Here is a 19,398-nt window from a genome sequence, read left to right as displayed (position 1 = left end):
AAAGGGAGAGAAGGAGAAATCAAGGGCATCACTGATCTCCTAAGTCCTTGACAAGGGCATTGATTTATTGGGTGAAATTCTCTAGGGAGCAGCCTATGCTTTCTGGCACTTCAGTACCTAGAGTTTCTGTACATCTAATCTGGAGGCCTATTTTTTCCTAAATCTTAATCACATGATTGGATTAATCCTGTTATAATCTCAAAACTGGCTTAATTAAATAAACATATAACTGAGTAAACCCTCCTGTTCATCTCAGCAAAAAGGGAAGCAAGACCCCTGAAAGGTTCCAGTAAGCCTCTGACAAATGTTAGGATCAATAGGAGCACTAATGTTTCTGCACCACACTGAGATAGCCAAACAAAAATGACCTTATTTCAAAGGCCTCTTATGAATTTCAACATGAGTTGCTAGTAATGATTATTTCCATTAAGCGGATTGATGGCCAAATATTATATGAAACACTGTTTACTGGTTCAGCTCTCATTGTCTCCTACTGACTTAGAAGAAGTAACAGTATCCTATTTTCACTGTGACTGTTACCATGCTATTGGATCATCTCACAAACTTTCAAGGCAACTTTCTCTTCTCCTCTTCCACTGAAAAGAAATAAGATTTTTCTTTATGCTTTTCCCTTGTCCCTGCAAATATTCTTTATATATGATCTTGGAGCCCTCATGCAGCCTTTCTTCACCAAGGCAGCCCATCACAGCAGTGAGCTGCTGATACACTGAAAAAAGGAGAAGAAAATCCAGGGCTAGTGCAAGCAGATGCCTTTCTAGGGCTCAGACTGAAAACAGACAAAGAATTTATGAGATTTTCCAGGCATTACCAGGTTCTTCTCTTGACTGACAATGTCAGAGTAAACACAGCATTGGGACAGTATACTTGGTAAGTCTCTGAAACACGGTGGGCTAAATCAGGACTTGTGTAGAATCCTAGTAGCCACCACAGAGCTTTAGATATTTATTTATCTTATTTATTTATTTATTTATTTATTTTAAGTTATGAAAGATAACACAGATAATATAAAACATATATTAAGGTGGTAGATCTTGTGCAAGATAAATTAATTGGCTCTATCTACTTTTACATCATATTCTTAGAGCAAAATAACATGGATCAACAAATGACTGTCAACACCATTTTGCACAAAAGGGGTGCTTGTATGGCATACAAAGAAAGTGTAATAAGGGAACTACTTGGAAACAGAAGGGAAGTGGAAGCAGGAAAAGCAACTCAGGAGAAATGACGTAAAACAAACCTCTATTTTGATAGAACGCTGCCTGCCCTGCCTCCCCATCCTCTATTGCAAGTGAATTGTATGTTAACCCCAGAAGAGCAAATCTCAGAACTAGTGCAGACTTTGCTACAAGAAACATCCATTACTGAACCAATTTGCAACACGTAATTATTAGCTGTATTAAAATGCCAGTTATTCTGACCAAACGGGTATGATGCTGGCCTGATTTATTTTACATAATATGGTTTAAGTGAAAAAAATCTCATTCTCATATCTTAACTCCAAATGTAACTTAACTCCTTTTTCGTTACTACAATATATATATTCATTTGGATCTGTACTTTAAAAGGCTATTCAAATAGTCAAAAACTCTGCATGCAGTAGAACAATATCACTACACATGAAACATACCTGGGTTTGGGCACTCGTTCATCAGGAACCGGTGTCCATGTGGAATCTGGAGACTTTTGTTCTTTGAATCTCCCAGTAAATACATTGGCAATGTCAAGCATGTCATAGGCACAGACTGCAGAGCCAGGGATGCTGCAAAGTGATATTTCCCAGAAATTGTTACTCACTCTGCAGTTATGCATAAAATCTTGAGTGAAAAACATGCTGTATAGAAGTCTTCCTGTCACAGGCTACTCAATCCCGAACTTTGTAACCTCTGAGTATTGACAGGAAAAGCCAGCCCCATGGAAAAGACTGAAATGTACCAATCAGCAGACAGCTCCTGCCAGCACAATTTGTTTCAAAGCCTCTACAGAAAGAAGTAATTGCAATAATCTTGAAGAGGGGAAAGAATCTGGGAAACTCTGTGTACCACTGATAATGCATGAGAAGTAATAGCCAGTCTCATTTAGAGCCCATTATTTGGAAATTTAAGTTCTTGTAAGTCACAACATTTTCTCAGTATGAATTTTCACAGTCTCTGTCATGCCTCAAAAACAGACTGCTGACAGTTCAGAAGCTGGAGCTGATCAAACTGGAAGTGTGCTGCACTGTGCCACTGGCCTGGTATTTGCACATTATTACTCCATCCTCTTACAGCCTCATCTCTGGCAGATTTTCCCAATGGAAAGAAGTTAACTATGCTCAGCAATTTGCTTAACTCAATTATTCAATGAGGTGTAAAGAGCTTGTAGAAGCAAATACAATCACATTTTCAGATGATGAAGTTGTAAATTTCAACTCTTTGATTATTTGCATGCAACTGCATGGTAGCATTGTCTAAACATAATTATAACCTTACCTACATGCTTTCTGAAAAGCCTAGGGTTTTCCCATGGTCAGTCACTTGGAAGCATGAATTATTCATTTATCCACCTTTCATTTTTTTACACATGAACTACTGTATTCATGTCTGACTTTCACTGCTTGATTTTATCAGATAAATAGCATGAACCCAGCTGGCTGAAGCTTTCAATCCTGCTTTTAGCTAGTAGGTTATTATACACCAAAGAGAAAACGTAGGAACTATAATACTGTTACAGAGAATAAAACTAAACTCATAAGGGTACATAAATTGATAGGAAAATAATTGCTTGAATATTTAAAGGTTTTGAAATGCTTATTATTGAAGGAAACAACAAGTAGGGAGATGGTATTAGTCTTACTTTCATCTCCACAGGACGGGTTTTTATATGGAAGGAAACTTACTTCAAAGCTTTATATTAACACGATACTGCACAGCAAGAGTTTTAAGGCGAGGCAGCCACATATATTTCAACGTAAGGGTTGGTCAGGGGTGTATTTGGCTGCATGCAGGACCGCATCCTAAGGCATTGCAAGTCCCACTACAGATAGAAGGTTTTACACATTGCTGGATTAAGCACTAAAGAAAAATCAATGCTAAAATCTTCAGGCTTACTCTATAGAACTAAATGCGCTGAGAACTGTCCTCATCACGTATCTCCACAGAGTCAGAGGGATCACTACAGTGAGAAGACTGCAGAAACTTTTTCCACTGGGGATGGCAATTAGCAGGTCCACAGTGTCATAAAACAATATGGATGGAGCACTGTGGGTCAAAGACAGGCAATCTCTTACCCACTGACTACAACCCACCACCAGCTCCCACCCAGGGTGATCTCAGATTGGATTGAGGAATCTGTGCCAGCTCACTCTAGGGGGATGCTCTTGTTCCAGAGATCAAAGAAATTTGAATTTAAAAACAAGTACTTAGATTCTAAAACACAGGGTTTCAAGTAAAGGATTATTCATGACATACCACAGGAAATACTAGCAGAGTATTATATACATCTCAGTGTATAGATAATCTCAAGATACAGCTATATTACTTATGCTGATTCTCTGTTTATTTGTTTTTATTTAAACAGTTTACAAAAAAAAAAAAAAAGAGATAATATAAAACTGCATTCCCTATTGGTGGCATTATTTTTTTCCACTGCAATTCCTATTGTTTTGATATCAAAAGCAGTGATTAAACAGGAGAAGGCTGTGCTTACTCTCATTTGATATCAGCACTGTGCATGACCTCACTAGGGCCAGGCTTTGACAAGAGGTGGCAAGTGTACAGCAAAACCAGATAAATTTCAGCAATAAAATTCCCCTTTCAGCTCAAGCATTATGCCGTGAAACAGCAATATATTTTTTAATTAGACTGTTAGTAGTATTTTTTTTTTACTTCTGTAGGAGAACTCAATAATTAGATACAGTTACTATTCTAATAACTTCTGGAGAAACATGTCATAATGTGTAATGGCAATAAATACTTAACAGATGAACTGATGCTTTTTGGAAACCACGTGAGCAGTGAAATACAGGTGTTTGAAGAATGGCTCTTCTTATTGGTACCTGCTTGTGTTATGGCTGTATTTCAGCAAGGTTAGGACTCTTGTGTGTAGGTTCTGCAGCACAAAGCCATGTTGATGTGGCCAGGAAGAGACTTTTCATTTAGCTTGGCTCCTCCTTTTCCCCTTGCTCACAGAAACCTCTGTTAAGAGCATCACGGGTTGCAGCTCCAGGGGTTAAAAAGCTGAAAGACTGGCTGACTCAGTATGAAGGGTTCAAGACACCCCTCTATGAGAATAAATAGGCAAAGTAGGAACTGACAGACTGTGAAGCTTTAGACAGCTCCACTACTCCCCTCTCTTTGATCTAGAGACCTTCCTTGCAGAGAGCAGGAAGGATGAAGACATTGGCTCTCCCAGGACAAAATGTTGGTAGAGATGCATGAAAGAGAGGAAAGGAGGATGTGAACAGGACAGACCCAGTCCTTTCTCTGCAAGAAAGGAAAACTGTATTTTCTCTTTGTAATAACCTTCTGCAAGTTACACTCTGCAAAACTTCTTGGTGGCTGGTCTGAATTATTCTCATGTAAAGAAAATGTCCAAGGAATGTGTCCAGATAGTAAATGTTTGAAAACTGCTCTAAAGTATCAAATATAAAATGCAGTAAGCAATGGCAGGGTACCTTAAAATGAAACACAAACTCTCAGTAAGTGCATGGTATATAATAATTACATTGTATGAGCAATCACTTCTTGGACCTTTATGGAGTAAAAACAAACTGCAATGAAAAGTGAAACGTAAAGGAAACAAAAGGTTATTGCGCCTATTACCTATTATATGGAGTGGAGAAGGTTGCTAAAACAACATCCCGGCCATTGAAATGGATAACATCTGTAACTGCCTGCAGTATATTGAAATAGAAGTGCGAATCGCCAGGAACTGAGCAGTTCAAACGAGCCTTGAGAAAGGAAGTCCACTGTTTTTCCAGCACTCTCTGAGATCCTCCCATGTCATTTTTGCAAACCTGAGCCACCCTTGGGAAAACTACCTGGAAAGAGTAGAGCAAAAAATAATTTAGAAAATGAAATGTTTGTTTGAACTTGAAGACTCTCCAGGAATTTCGCATTTAAACCATTTGAAATAACACAGCAAGGTGCTTATTTTAATCCCATGTTTCCATAATCTGTGACAAATAAGAAACAGAAAAAAACCAGCTTTGGAACAGAGTACTATAAAAGATAAGGCTGTGGCATTTAATATACAGTCATAAATCCTTCAGGAGATCTGTTCTCAACCCATATAAAACTAATTTCCATACAGACTGCTTAGCTTTCTATTTCCCCAAACAAAAGCACATTTTATATTCACAATCCCTGCAGCCCACGCTGCCTGCTCTGACTCTTGTATTTTCAGCACTTAAAAACTATGCAAATCTTTCTGGGCTTTTATTCCTGCCCTCCACCTTTGTGACCTTGGTCAGCTTTTCCAACTGCTTAGTCAGAACGCTATTGTGAAATTCACAAAAATGCAGAAAGTGTTTAATTATTCTTTGAAGAATGGCAGAGCAAAAAATTCCTACCCATGTTTACTCCAATTCAGATTTCTTAAAGAGAAATATCTCCTTGCTTTAGAAGCCATTTTTAACATCTGCCTAGTATGCTAACTAACTACATTTGCCTTGTGCTTTTTATGGCTGGGAAAAGAGATTCCGGCATATGTTGCCACAACCAGAAACCACCCCGTATCCTTTCAAGACAGTGCAATGTTTCTCTCCAACCCACCTTTTGGCTTGAGCAATAAGAATCTTCTCAAAATGATGACCTTGTCATCGTGATTTATGGTTCTCATTTCAAGGTCACTCCTAATAGCACTGGTCCAAGAATAGCATATGTTTTTCTCCTCCCGAATGTCACTAAGTCATCTGAGGCAATGTTTTTGCCCTTACCTTTCCCATGCTGTTGTACTCCACTGCTATTTCCCGGAAGAAGAAGTAAATATAATTGCCGTAGTCCACTGCCTGCACAAAGTATGGTTCTAGAAAAAAAAAGAGAAGGCATCCTATCTGTGCATCGTGCACAGTATACAGCACAAAAACACACTATGGGTGCAAAGGAAAGCCAAATTCCTTCTCACTAAACGTCAACAATTAAATGCCCACGTGAGGCAAGCTTGCTCAGTTGTCAGAAGTGGCAGCGGCACCACCGCAGAGGAGCCACTGCTTGGGACATGCAGCACAGCTGGAGGCCAGCCTGGGGAAAGTCCCTGCAAGGCAGCGAGGTGTTAGCCAGTGCTGTGTCTGCCCTGGACACAAGGAAAGGTAGAGAGGCAATATGTAATGGCATGCCTGAGGGCTCCAAGCAGGGCTCTTTATGGCCTGCAGACTGTGTGTGGAGGGAATAACAAGCCCCATAACTGTTTCTGCCCATACATGTCTGCAGCAACAAGCAAAGCGGGACAGCTAAAGTCGACACCTGGCAAAACATTTCTGCATGCAGCAAAAGCCTTCAAACTTCAGTTTTGCTCACTATTAAAATCACTCCAAATGTTAACTATTCATAACGCCTACGTGAAGCAAAACAGCACCGCTCTTAACAATGAGGGCATTTAGAGCACGCATTGCTTAATTCAATGGCAGCTGCACAGTACCTAGGAACTAGAAAAGGAAGCCTTTGTGCAATATTCCCATAATTTTATTTTTCATTGATGAATCTTAATAGTTCAGGACAACTTCGCTGTCCTTCATGAAGCCCTTGCTGGTACCTAATGCTCTCCCAAGGAATGGTTTGCTTCAAACAGAGCCTGAGTACATGAAGTATACATGAAGTATATTGAGCCCTGCAAATTCCAGCCTTCACATCCAACAGCTGTAAATTGTTGATTTCAACTTGGAAAGCTCTCTGGAATATATTCTGGCCTACTACGCTCACAGTTTCTGTCAAGACCAGTAAGCTGGGGTTGGGAGAGGAGGAAAAGAGATAAACAGATCAGCGTAAGTAAAGGGATGTAATTTAGTTCCTTCTTTTTGCCAGACACTGTTACTGAAATGAAATGACAGAGAGGTCTGTCAGGAATCCAAGATTGTCATAAGAGACGTGGCTTTCTTTTTTTATTATTATTATTTATTTATTTATTTTTGTTTGTTTATCTACCTTTCAACCACTTTGAGTCATGTTTCACTGTCCGCAGAGTTGGGCTGTCTCCAAGGCTCCGGTATATGACTGCATCTATTGCAAGGAAGTCGGTCACTGTGGCAGAATACAGCTTTCCCTCTGGGGAGGAAGGAAAGAAGAAACAAGGTGGGAAGTGATAGGAAAAATGTAATTACTTTTGCTCATGAATCAAATGAGAATCTCCTTCAGGAACACTGAAGTGAAAAAATCCAACAAGGTAAATGGGACTGAACATCAATTTTTAAAAAGAGGGTTGTTGTGGGAGAAGAAACCTTATGAAGTAGTTCTTCATCGGTTTAGCTAAGGCATACTAATCTACCCTATCCAATTTATCTGGAAATTTCTCTAGCTCAATACTTATAAATTCTGCTTATAAATACAGAGGTGCCTCAACAGAACTGTTGGTTTTAACCAGGAGGACAAACCAGACAGGTCCTGGGGAATACCAGCTAATTGACATTTCTTCAAGTTTCTCCCTCTGTGAGTACTTCTGGGCCAAAGGTTATTAGGCAAAAATTAAATAGAGCACAGGGAGCCCAGGCGATGCAGGGATGCAAAGACATGGAGGAGGATTGCCTGTCTATGTTTCTCTTCTATAACGTGTTTTAGGCATTTCACACATGAATTATGCATTCTTCTCCTTTAAAGAATGCTGGAGGACAAGTGATAAGAAATGGCCTACAAAATGACACCCCAAGGACAACCAAAAGTATCTGGATGTAGAAGCACAAGCCCTGACAATAGTTTAGATTGATACTTGTCAGAACTGTTCTCAGGTCACAATAACACAGGGCTGTTTTCACTTGTGAGACAGACCTTGGAACCATGGCGGCTGGTAGTATCACAAGCATCATGGCGTGAACCCCAGCAGCTTGTCTCTGTTATGTCTCCAGAAAATCAGAACAGCCTGCCTCTAGGTTAACAGAGATTGTCTTGAGCCTTGAAAGCACTGACTGCATATTCAGGGCTAAGCAGAGAGCCCCTTGTGATAATAAGTTCCCCTTACTGTACGTAAAAACAACATTTAATTTCAGCTCAGGGTTTAAAAATCGTAACTGCTTTTTTACTAGCAGGACTGTACTTTTCGTTCTGAACCCTGCAATTCCAGTCAGCATTTGGCTACTTAGAAATGGGCTTTTTTTTTTTTTTCTTAGCAAAACCAGAAAAAAATAATTGCGAATAAAAGCAGATACTAAAAACAATTTAAAATAGAATAAAAAGATGAATTGTTTAGTTATGGATGTCTGAACTCATGTTAATACAATCACACATTTATTTTCTTTCCTGCCAAGTTCCTGAAGACCATGTGACTAATTACAATTCACACATATCATCTAAAATAGCTACAAGCTGCAAGAAGAGCCATATTCTCAGAAGTGCACCCAGCAGACTAAGAAATGCTGGATTAGTGCCCTGAACTGCTCTGAAACTGCTTTTTGCTGCACTCTGAAACATTATCATGGGGATCAATATGTATGCCATATCAAACAGTGATTTTAGCAGATATATTCCATAAGGATTTATTTGAACAGTATAATTTTTACTCTGAACCATCCCAAGAGATAGAATTATGATTTCTATAAATTTATTTTAATTTTCAGATAATGTGAGGACTTCTTCAGTGACAGAGTGGTAGTCTTTTTACCTAACTTCAGTTGCATGTAGGTAAATGTCTAGGTTAAGTTGAACTTAAATGCCTTCTCTGGCCAGTGTGGTGAACAAGGCATGTCAGGGAGATGACTCAGACTGCCCTAACGACAGGAATTGTGGAATGAACCTTGGGACGTATCTTTTTCTGAAGGTGTGTTTCTGTATTTGCGGCTTATGAATTACCTGCTACAGAGAATTTCTACTTTTTGATCTTTTAACTATAATTAAGAAATTACATAGTAACACCATCCTCACGACCATTATTATTTTGAAACAAAAGGACCCATTGATATACACTACAGGAAACAAAAATATTTTTTGAGACTTGCTATGAAATCTCTCCTTTGTAAAGCAGATCATGCCAGCTCTAACATAGTAGTGGCTAATAGAGTACTTTGACCACAGACACGGTCTTTACTTAAGGATAGCTGGAATACATACAAACTCCTACACCCTCAGAGGAATTGCTAAAGTATTTCCACATAAGAACCCAGTCACTGCTTTCAGCACACCTGTTGAAGAGGATTGATGTTATCATGGGTGGCTTTTGTATTGCTTTTGCCACCCATTTTACAGCCAAATATAATAAAAGATTGGCAGGGTTCACTCTAAAAGAACTTCAGTAAAGAAACAGTTTAATCTGGAATTCATGAAGAGAGATAGCGAGATACCATTTCACAATCAACAGCTCAAACTAACCCCATTAATAAGCATTCCCTATTTTACCTGCTCTAGTAGAATCAGAATTAACTGTATTCTGCTGCATGCACAATAAATCATCATTAACCAACAGGTTTCTCTCCTTTGCCTAGTAAGCTGGTAATGGAACATCATGATGTTTTCTGCTTAAAAATAAGATCACCTTCCCTTCCCATTTTAGATCTAAGAAAGGTGGTATCAGAGCATATTCTTTTTCTTTTATTATGAATGCCAACTTAAGTTTAGAGTTGTTAAAGAGCATATCCTGCCTCCTCCTCCTCAAAGTTCATATAAGTCTTGTCCTTGTCCTTTGTAGAAGGAGGATGCTGCCAGAAACGATGCCTCACACTGGTCTGGCATAATATTATCGCAAATCCAGGAAATACTGAAATATTGAGCCAGGAAACTGAGGCTTCGAGCAAAGTTGTTTGTGGTAGTGAAACTAATCCCAGAGAAGGCAAGGCTTCCTGTGCAAGTGATTTCCTAATGGCCCCTATTTTTAGTCATTATTCACTCCCTTTGCCACGTTTTAGATTCTGGCATTCTGGACTCAAGAGACACAGTACTATGGCAAGCCTGCAGGGCAGGAAGGAAAGCAAAAGAGTTTTTTTCAGTTATTCTTTTTTACCTGCAAACAACGCAACATTGGCATGCTTTGCATCGTAGGGGCACCTGGCCATTCCACTGAACTCATCTCCCAGGAACTCCAGTGTATCCATCTGAAAAACAAAAGGGAGCTCCTCAGATATAGAAAATAAACCTCTTACCCAAGCCCAGGATTATGGTAGCCTTTCTTCATTTCTGGGTAGGGAGGAAAGCTTTTTCTACAGCTGTGCTCCTGGCTATGAATGAAGAACCTGACAAAAATCACAGTGTTAAATAAAATCAGGCTGAAAAAAGCCCGTCCAGTAAGTCAGGCATTCTTTCAAAGCTAATCACTCCTACTTTTTACATATATTTTAGGAAAGTCTTCAGTCAATATTTTATCTGTACACAAGCTTCCTGCTGAACTGCAGCAAGCTATGTGGTCTGTGGTTCTGGCACAGACTCAAAATTTATCCTGAGCAGTGATCCAACAGAAGCGCTCTTATACACAGCAAAAGACTGCAAGCCATAGTAGTGAGGAGAAACAACACTAGGACAATTATCTGCGCGTGCATTTTTCTCCCCAAAGTCCGGAGATCCTTCTGCTCTAGTCACAACAGCGGTGCTCTCTTCCTTGACTTGCATACTCAGAAGGATGCTCTCCAAGTGTTATTGCATCAGTTGAGTCTGTGTCATGGAGAAATCCTCTTACCATCAGGCTAGAATTAATCTGTGCAGAAGTCTGAGGCTTAAGTGTAACTCCTGGGAGACAAATTCACCCCAGGCACCGATAATTATACAAATACACAGATCAACTTTACATTAAGTTCAAGAGGGTTTAGCAAGCTATGTGGAAAAGGTATAGCTCTTACCTGTTTAAGATTCTTATACTGCAGTATTTTGGGAATAAGCATCTCCCTAGCATACTCAAGTAATTGGAGGAGCTCACGCTATGAAAACCACATACAGTACAGATTCACAAAGCATGAAAAACAACCCATCTGGCACCATCACCTACTCCCACCAACTTCTAGGTTGTAAGTTACAGCACCTAAGTCCTCCAGTGGGGATGATCTGTCAGCATTTGTTTTTTGTCATGTGTCTTTTCTGTCAAAACCCACTGTGAAGGGAATTAGCTGCACTTATTTGAGGACAGAAAAGCATTTCAGTTAATAATGAAGGGAAATGAGCTGCAGTCCCAAGCAAATCTCCCTGTACTGATCTCGGCACTGCAAACTGTTCTGCACTTCCACTTTGCAGTGAGGAGGGATAGCCCTGCTTTCTGTTTGGCTCCTCTTTAGTGCTCTCTTTCTGTAATGCAGAAGAGGAAAGGTCAGGGTAGGTGTCGGGGTGACCTGCTCTGACTCCTAGAAGCATTACTGCCTGGGCAGCAGCAGCTCAGCAACAGGTGAGGTAGCCTGCAGGGGCCATGCATCAAGGGAATGAGATGCCTGCAGCAATGGTTACAAGGGCCATTTATAACCCCCACAGATGCCAAGGAGATTTAAAGTTGTATTAAAAGACAGCTTTCCAACAAAGGTGGCTGTTAGAGATTTGTTAGCTGCATTAATGGCATGGAGCATGAAGCAATAACAAAGCAGTGCTGTAGTACTGAATACTTCACTCAAGCCAGGAAGCCTTGCTTCACACTAGGAGTGGGATGCAAGGAGAGGAAGAAGAGGAGAGATGGCTGTTACAAGAACACCAGAGCCATCTGTATCAAATGGTTACCATGATGCAAGCTCGTATGTGATAAATCTGTTCTTCCTCCAAAGACTAAAAGGACTCGTCTAATGTGTTTCGTAGACTATGGCCATTATAATGGCTAAACAAGGTAAATCAGCAGTGCAGAAAAAGCAAGGAAGAGCAGCAGTCACAGTGAATACCAGTCTGGAAGCTGTTTTCCTCAATGTTAATGTCTTTATGTTGTTTTTTACTCTGACAACACTGAAGAGAATGAGAACTGAACCATGATTTCATCAGAAGCAGCATCGTTGAAGCTAAATTTTCTTTTTCTCGAAGAATAAGAAATGACTTGTGAGACATAGATATGCCGAAAAAACAAAGTCTAGATATCAAGGCCTAACTGAACTAATTTAACAGCTACTCCAAAAACATCCACTGATGGTGGTTGTATCACATTATATTGCTGCATGGCTGAGAAAATGGGAAATATTTGAATAGATGGACCCTGCCAATATGAAGATGATGGAGACACACTATGTCAAAAGAAGAAACTGGGGTCAATGAACTATTGTCCAATATCCACAATTGCCCTGCTGTTTTGTCTTTCCCAGTGGAGATTTGCTGTCAGGCACTGCTACAGTACGTAACATTGCAGAATCTTTACAACTTCTTTATCTGCTAGGTTCCCAACACTAATCTTCCCAGGTTATAGGGCACTGACTCCTTAAGTGTCTTCAGAACTGGCCCTGGGACGGAAAATAGGACCACAGGTACATTTAAAGCATGTTACCCCAGAGATCATGCTCAGCATCAGCCTGTGTGTTGATGTGGGTGTCAGTGGCAAGCTTAGGAACTTTCTCATGAGCAACTGCATCTGGAAGCAGGAATCTGGAAGTCTTTGCATTTATGGACGGCAATGCAAAGTGGCAATAAACTCTGATGTGTGGGAGCTGCAAAGAAGCAGGTAACCCAAGCAATCTTCAGGAATCTAATCAACATTGAGTTCTGTAGCACTGAAACAAATCAGGATAAATGCTACAGGGTTGAAAGAGGAACTGCTGAATGACACACATCATGCTATTGCCAGCATAGTCACAATAAATCCAACTGAAAGAAAGGTCATAAATCCCAGAAACAGATCACATACCTTGTAGTTCCTGCAAGAAGGGTTGAATGCATTTGTTCCACAGATAAACAATGTATCCTCATTTCTTTTTAGGAGAACCTTAATAAAATTATGACATTCATCCTGAAGAAAAAATAATAAAAAATATTTAAACTACTGTATTTTGGTTGTCTGGTTTCATTTTGTTGGTATGATCTTTCATTGTCAGGTCTAAAATGAAATTGGCTGGTAGTCACTGTGATATTCTGGGCTTTATTTCAACTGTGTTTAACTGACAATGAGCAAGATGCAATTGATTTCCATTCTAGTGAAAATGGTTACATAGAACTGAGGCTATGATATTCATATTACAGTTCAGATTCTGCTATTGTTCACTTAGGATAATTTTGTTTGAACATTGTTGCCTTCCTCAAGAGTGAAAATCTAATCTTGTCATCTATGTCGCTGTAAGACAGTACCATCATCAATGCAACGTACTGGTATAAAGCAGCTGTAACTAGAAGAGGAAGCAGGTATAAAGAATCAGAGTCTGCATCTAATTCTGACTTGACATATGTTAGTCATAAGCTACACTAAGGGAAGACTGGTGTGAGAAACAGTGGTTCTATATCTGTACACACTCAGGCTTCCACAACCTCTCATTAAACTCATACAGAAGGATGGACAGCAGCATTTAGCTTTTGAGGCAATGTTAAGCAAAATCAGGACATTTGGCATTATGTTCAAAATCTCCAGATCTCTAAGCATTTCAGGATGTTGCTGTGGCTCCTGTCGTAATGTTTTATCACATTAAAAGTAAACTATTTTTGCAAATTAAAGCCTTCAGTAGGCTGATGGAAAAAGCAATTACAAGCAGAGAAGTGAATGGCATGATCCATTCCACATCACAGACAGCAGCCTAAAATAATAGTGAAGCAGCTAAACTAAAGTGGCAGATGCAGAAGAAATGAAAATTGCCTACCTTATGTTTTCCCTTCATTCTGCATGTGTCTACATCAGCTTGTCTAGATTTCCATGTCAATTTCTGCAAGGATCAAAAAAGAAATCAATTAGAGCCCAGAGGTTGTTGCATTTGATTTCAGAAGTAGAAGTCCCCTAGGGGAGACTTACTGTTGAACATATATTTGTTGAAAGCTTTCCACACCCTTTCTCCATGATTAATTCACCGTAACAATGAAAGATCAGTGATGTGGAACATTCACTTAATTTTGTGTTGCTGCCTATTCATTAGACCAGAAATCTATCCAATTTTTTTCTGAAAGCCTAGAACTATTGAATTCAACACTAGGCTAACATTTGAAAATATGAGCACTTTTCTAAAAGTACTAGGTGCTCTCTTCTTCTAATTTGATATTGTTTTGCAAATCAGAATAAACATTTATGGACTATATATCCTGACTGGAACCTAAATGGAGTATGTATTTTGGAAGCCAACATTTTAGATTAGCAAAGAGACTGCAATTCTGCTAATTCTTATAACTTCAAGTTAGCCAATTGGCTCAGAGGGTGCTCTACCTATCATGATAGTGCTGATTTTATCCACTAGTATTCTTCCTCTGGAACACTTACAGGTAAATCCCAGCCTTAATTTATTAATTATTTTATTTATTTATTTATTTGTTTGTTTTACAGTGAGTTCCAGAAAATGTTACACATGGTAGGCTAATTAATTCTAATCAAACTTTATTTAAGAACAAGTGGCCTAAGATAGTATTAACACCTTAGACACTCTAACCATGACTTTCCTCCTGACAGTCTTTCCCGTTAGTAAAATGATGCACTACCCATTTGCTTAAGGACCCCAAACTGAAAGAATAAGCATGGATGTAGCAACATTGCTTTCATTTTCATGACAAGCCTGTGACCTCAATTTTTTGAAGAGCAGCAAGGCATAAGCTCATCTTCAGCATCGTTCATAACTATAATGAAACACTATTTCCTCCTACAGTAGATTCCACCCAATGGTCAAATTACATGGTTGTCTGCTGGACCAAGGCTGTTTGCCACGTGTTACATAAAGTGAGTACAATCTAAAGGAGCTAAAGGGAGATTATTTCTAGCATGTTTATGTTAATATGCAACGTGGTAATGCAGACAAAGCTCTTTCTTAATTTGAATGTAACTTCCCATGGAGATAATGTGAATACATCTACAAAGTGATGCTATAATAAGATTTTATTTAGTGAGTACTTGCATGAGTGAATTTGTGTGCATGAAAATATGTAAATAGCACTTGCTTTTTATGATGAAAGTTTCAGTATACTTAATTGGGATAGTATAGCCATTATAGAAAGCTGCTGAATATAAATGAATATGTTTGACGTATGTTCCATCAGGGACTGCACTGTATTTCAGTACGGATAGCTTATCAACCCAGCTAAATCACTTATCAGAGATTCACAGAGGACATGATTGCTAGTCTAGCTTTCCCCAAATATGATTAGCAATGCCATCTTACTTGCTTATTACAGTTTTTATAGCAGCGCTGGCAAGTTGTTTGAAACAATGTCATCTTCCTATTTATTTGAAGCTTGTTCTAGTGTCCTTGGTTTCTGGAAGATGATAAAAGCTACTTACTTTGCTAAAATAAATTTCTTCTGTATGTGATGTGTCCATATCAACAGTATAAATATGGTCCCTGTAAACAAAGGCAAATGAATCCAAAGTCAAATGAAGTAGTCAAACCATTCATTTATTATGAGGAGAATTATCTATCACCAGGTAATCCATAATCCTTACAAAAAAATATATATATATATAATCACAGGTCTCACCAGGAAACATTACAAACAGCATTGCATGCTTCCCCCAGAAAAGCATTTCCATATATAAACTATCTTCCTTTCCATTATGAAAAAAGGAGAAAAAAAAAAAGGAAAATTCTACAAAACTTCAAAGCAATATTATTTCTTAAAAGGGATTGTTTCAACAAATAAGATTTTGCAAAGGAGATGAGCCTTGTATTTTTTCTACTCCCCAGGACTTACAGCAGATGCCATGGTCTAGCAAGCAGATGCTTTTATGTATCTGAAATCAGCTGCAATAGTTTGTGACAGTCACTAGCAGTCACTGTGCCATATTTAGCCATTCAGGGTTAAAAAGAGGTTAATGCTTTTTTCTTTCCTTCTTTCCTTCTTTCCTTCTTTCTAATTATGTGTCTAACCTCAGCTGTGATTATTTGATTGACAATATGGTAGGCAAAAGGTTGACAGCCATGAAACTCTTCCCAGGAATCATTCTTCTCTTCACACACTGATGGCCAAAGTAAAGCGTAAAATATTCCTCTGCAAAAAGTTCACATTTCTAACCTTGCATTTGCTTTTCTGTTTTCCTGAGAGCCTGACTCTCTCTACAATTAGCTGCCAATCTCTCTTTGGAAAGGGTAAATAGACTCAGATACTCAGGTAAAGAGGCATTTTAAAATATTCTTTTCTGCACAAACTGAGAACAAGGACATTTCTGAACCTAAAATCTGAAAAAAAAAAAAAAAAAAAAAAAAAATTAAAAAATTTTAAAAAAAACTAAACCAAATTGGGAATGAAGAGAAAAATATGGAGTATCTCATTTCTTCTTGAAATAACACTAACTTTTTTTTCAAAATGTGGGAAGGTGTGCAGCTGGAGAATGATCCAGGGCATTAGAGGGGTCTACACAGGCATATGCTGAAAGTAAGATACTGACTGCAGACTGCTTCCATTTTAGAAATTTCTGCTTTTAAGACTAACTTCACTTTATTGGGTTTGGGGGAAACAGTGTTCTCTCTCAAATAAAACAAACACAAAACATTATCAAAACGAGAATTAGCAAAACTTCTCTCATGCGGAGAAAAGAGGCAGCATTGTTACATGGAACTGGCTTTTTAAAACCTTCTGTCTGCTACAGCACTTGAGGCTATTTACTTTTTAAGACATAAAACTGAGTTTTTTTTTTTGTTTTTTTTTTTTCTCCTCCAGACTCTGTAACACCAGAACTGTCATTTTCTCTCAAGATTGGTTTAATGCTTCAGTGTATTATTGGCCTTACTTTACTGGCAGAGCAGTGGTCAGGGTTGGTGCTGGGCTCAGATTACCGGTTAGCGTTGTATCAGTTTTATAGACTACTGCACGATTCCCTTTTTATGTACATTGCTCTTTGTTGCTGTTACTCCTACTATGTAAAAGTGGGAACAAAGTCTCTTGAATTGCAAATTAGGTGCTGCTGGATCTCTAAAAATGTTCTTCCAGCACAGCTCTTGATTTTAATTATCAGTCTTAGTTTACAGCAGTTAAGATTTTTTCTTTTTAAACAAGATAATTAAAAGTACAGTGATGTTATTCAGAAAGAGGCTTAGTTCCACCCTCAGTAAAATATCTTTCAGGGGGCTCACTTTCTGGTTTAAAAAATAATTCAAAGAAAATTCAGACTCTGAGTTATGAGATCATGTTAAATAGGGTTAATATCAGGTAAATTACATATCACTTTCTCATTCTGCATTTGAAACAAATTTGCTGACAATGACAGTAGAGAGGGAGAGAGCTGTCAGATCATGGGGAACCTTCTCCAGCCACAGACAATACCCGATTATCCTTGCCCTCCTTTTCCCACTGCTGCCCAACTCCTACTATCCACTAGCTGTGGTATGTGTACAGCTCGCTGCTAATTAAGTTATTCTAACACAAATTGACTTAATCCTAGAGCTTCCGTTTTTCCCACCTCCAGTCAGCAGAACCGAGTTTTGTTGCCATGGCATAATCTTGTGGAGGAAGGGAATTTAAATCATGCCACCGGCTGTGCATGACCCCTGGCCACTCGGTGCAGCGTCTGGAAATGTGTAACAGCAAGTGAAGAGGGAGCCATCCCGATGCTTCATGGGCTCAATAAACTGTTTTGTACGCACACATGAAGGGTGACAGATAATGTGGACAAAAGCAGTCACCACAGAAGATGGTGGGAGGAGGAGGGATGGCAAACTTAGAAAAGTGTGTGTGTGTGTATGAGTGTGAGAGAGACAGTGAGATGGTACTCTTCCCATGAGAAAAAAGAAAACAGCTGTTCCTTTACACGCTGTACCTCACACATCCTAGATGCAGAGCAACATGGTTTCATGGGCTTTGGTTGAGTTACGCTAATTTATCTCTGCCTGATAATATGTAAGCCTTTCCAAAGTGACACAGAATTCCATTTGATAGTACTCAATACAGAAGTCACACACACTTTATGACGAAAGACATGATGGACAGACAGAAATTATGTTCTGTGTCAGTCACTCAGTAGTAAAGTGCCGGCAGTTCTGAAACCTGAGTTCATCCTCTCCTCCTGGAAGAGACTATCTGCAAAGCAAACACTGGATTTTCCAAAACAAGCAAATAAACAAAGTAAAACCCAAGACCAGCAACACCAAAACAAAACTGTCAATGTTTAATCATTTGTTTTGATTGCTTTTCTGCTAATGGTACAAATGTAAATTTAGCATTGCCATACTGAAAGCATGAAAGCAACACCTGATATGATAGCTAAGGGATTTACATTAGCTGCAGTTTTCAATGAATCTTGCTGCAAAAGGCTTTAAGAAACACCTTCAATTGTGTACACATTTACTTCAGTCTCTAGATGTGTTACTGCCTCTGAAACAAAAGCAGTATTGTAAACTTTCATTTACACTAATTACCAAAAGATGACTAATTCCCTGAAGTTTATTACTTAAAAATGACCTTTGAATTTTAACTTATATGACACTGGTGTTTCAGCCCAGCAGGGGCTTTATTCAGTAATATGTGGAGGTGGGAAAGAATATGTCAAAGATTGTTTGAGTTACCAGAGGAAAAAAATGTAAGGAGATTTTTTGTGCCTGTGTAAATACAAAACAGACTAAGACTTTATGCTTTCTTTGCAGGTCAATAGGCTCAAGGAGTATAGAAACACTCCTATTATAATAAAATGTTTTATACAAGTATATAGCTACAGAATATGTAAAAATGCATATTCACACACCAATACACATATTCACCCCAAATGTTTGCATTCTTTATATAACTTATGCACATAGTAGTTTTGTGTCCCAAAATGGGTTTTCCCAGATTAGGCTTGGGAAACTTGGGCACTGTGACTCTAATTGTGTCAATCTTTCAGTCTGGGAACAAACTATGAGCACAACAGAGCAAAATCCACAAAAGCAGATTTACCACCTTCTCCCTGCAAATGATTTCCTAGTTTAAAGGAAAACAAATATGGAAAGCAAACGGAACTCAGCTATGAAAAGGAGGAAATCCTGCTGCCACCTTCCAAGTAGCTTCAGCCCGCTCCCCCTTCCCTGCTCATTATCACACTGAAGGCAGCAGAAATGCTAAGCCCTGGGCTGTAACAAAGTGCAGGGTGGCCTTTCCTTGGGACTGTCCACTGCAGCCAGTGCCACTGCAGCTCCTGCACCAGGGGGAAGATGCCCCAGGCCTGAGCGCCTGGCAGCAGACTGCCCAGCAAACAGATCTGCAAGGTGAATGTGAATCCCTTGTG

General features: G+C 39.0%; 1 protein-coding gene across 7 annotated transcripts in view; it reads right to left on the bottom strand.

Annotated features, from left to right (window-relative positions):
- Positions 1–19,398, bottom strand: part of SEMA6A (semaphorin 6A) — a 118,015-nt gene that overhangs the window by 42,554 nt on the left and 56,063 nt on the right. For 6 of the 7 annotated variants that reach the window (XM_035310163.1, XM_035310164.1, XM_035310162.1 and 3 more), the window contains exons 4-11: positions 15,487–15,547; positions 13,871–13,933; positions 12,931–13,032; positions 10,141–10,231; positions 7,143–7,262; positions 5,939–6,027; positions 4,824–5,041; positions 1,652–1,783 (exon numbers count right to left, since the gene is read on the bottom strand). In XM_035310163.1, the coding sequence (XP_035166054.1) occupies positions 1,652–1,783; positions 4,824–5,041; positions 5,939–6,027; positions 7,143–7,262; positions 10,141–10,231; positions 12,931–13,032; positions 13,871–13,933; positions 15,487–15,547 (876 nt within the window). Of the gene's footprint in view, positions 1–1,651; positions 1,784–4,823; positions 5,042–5,938; positions 6,028–7,142; positions 7,263–10,140; positions 10,232–12,930; positions 13,033–13,870; positions 13,934–15,482; positions 15,548–19,398 lie in introns of all 7 variants that reach the window. The other variant, XM_035310168.1, reaches the window with a different exon arrangement.

This window comes from Oxyura jamaicensis, chromosome Z, assembly GCF_011077185.1.
Source record: "Oxyura jamaicensis isolate SHBP4307 breed ruddy duck chromosome Z, BPBGC_Ojam_1.0, whole genome shotgun sequence".
NCBI classification, from domain to species: domain Eukaryota; kingdom Metazoa; phylum Chordata; class Aves; order Anseriformes; family Anatidae; genus Oxyura; species Oxyura jamaicensis.
The sequence above is the reverse complement of the archived record's forward strand: the minus strand, read 5'-3'. Positions and strand labels throughout refer to the sequence as shown.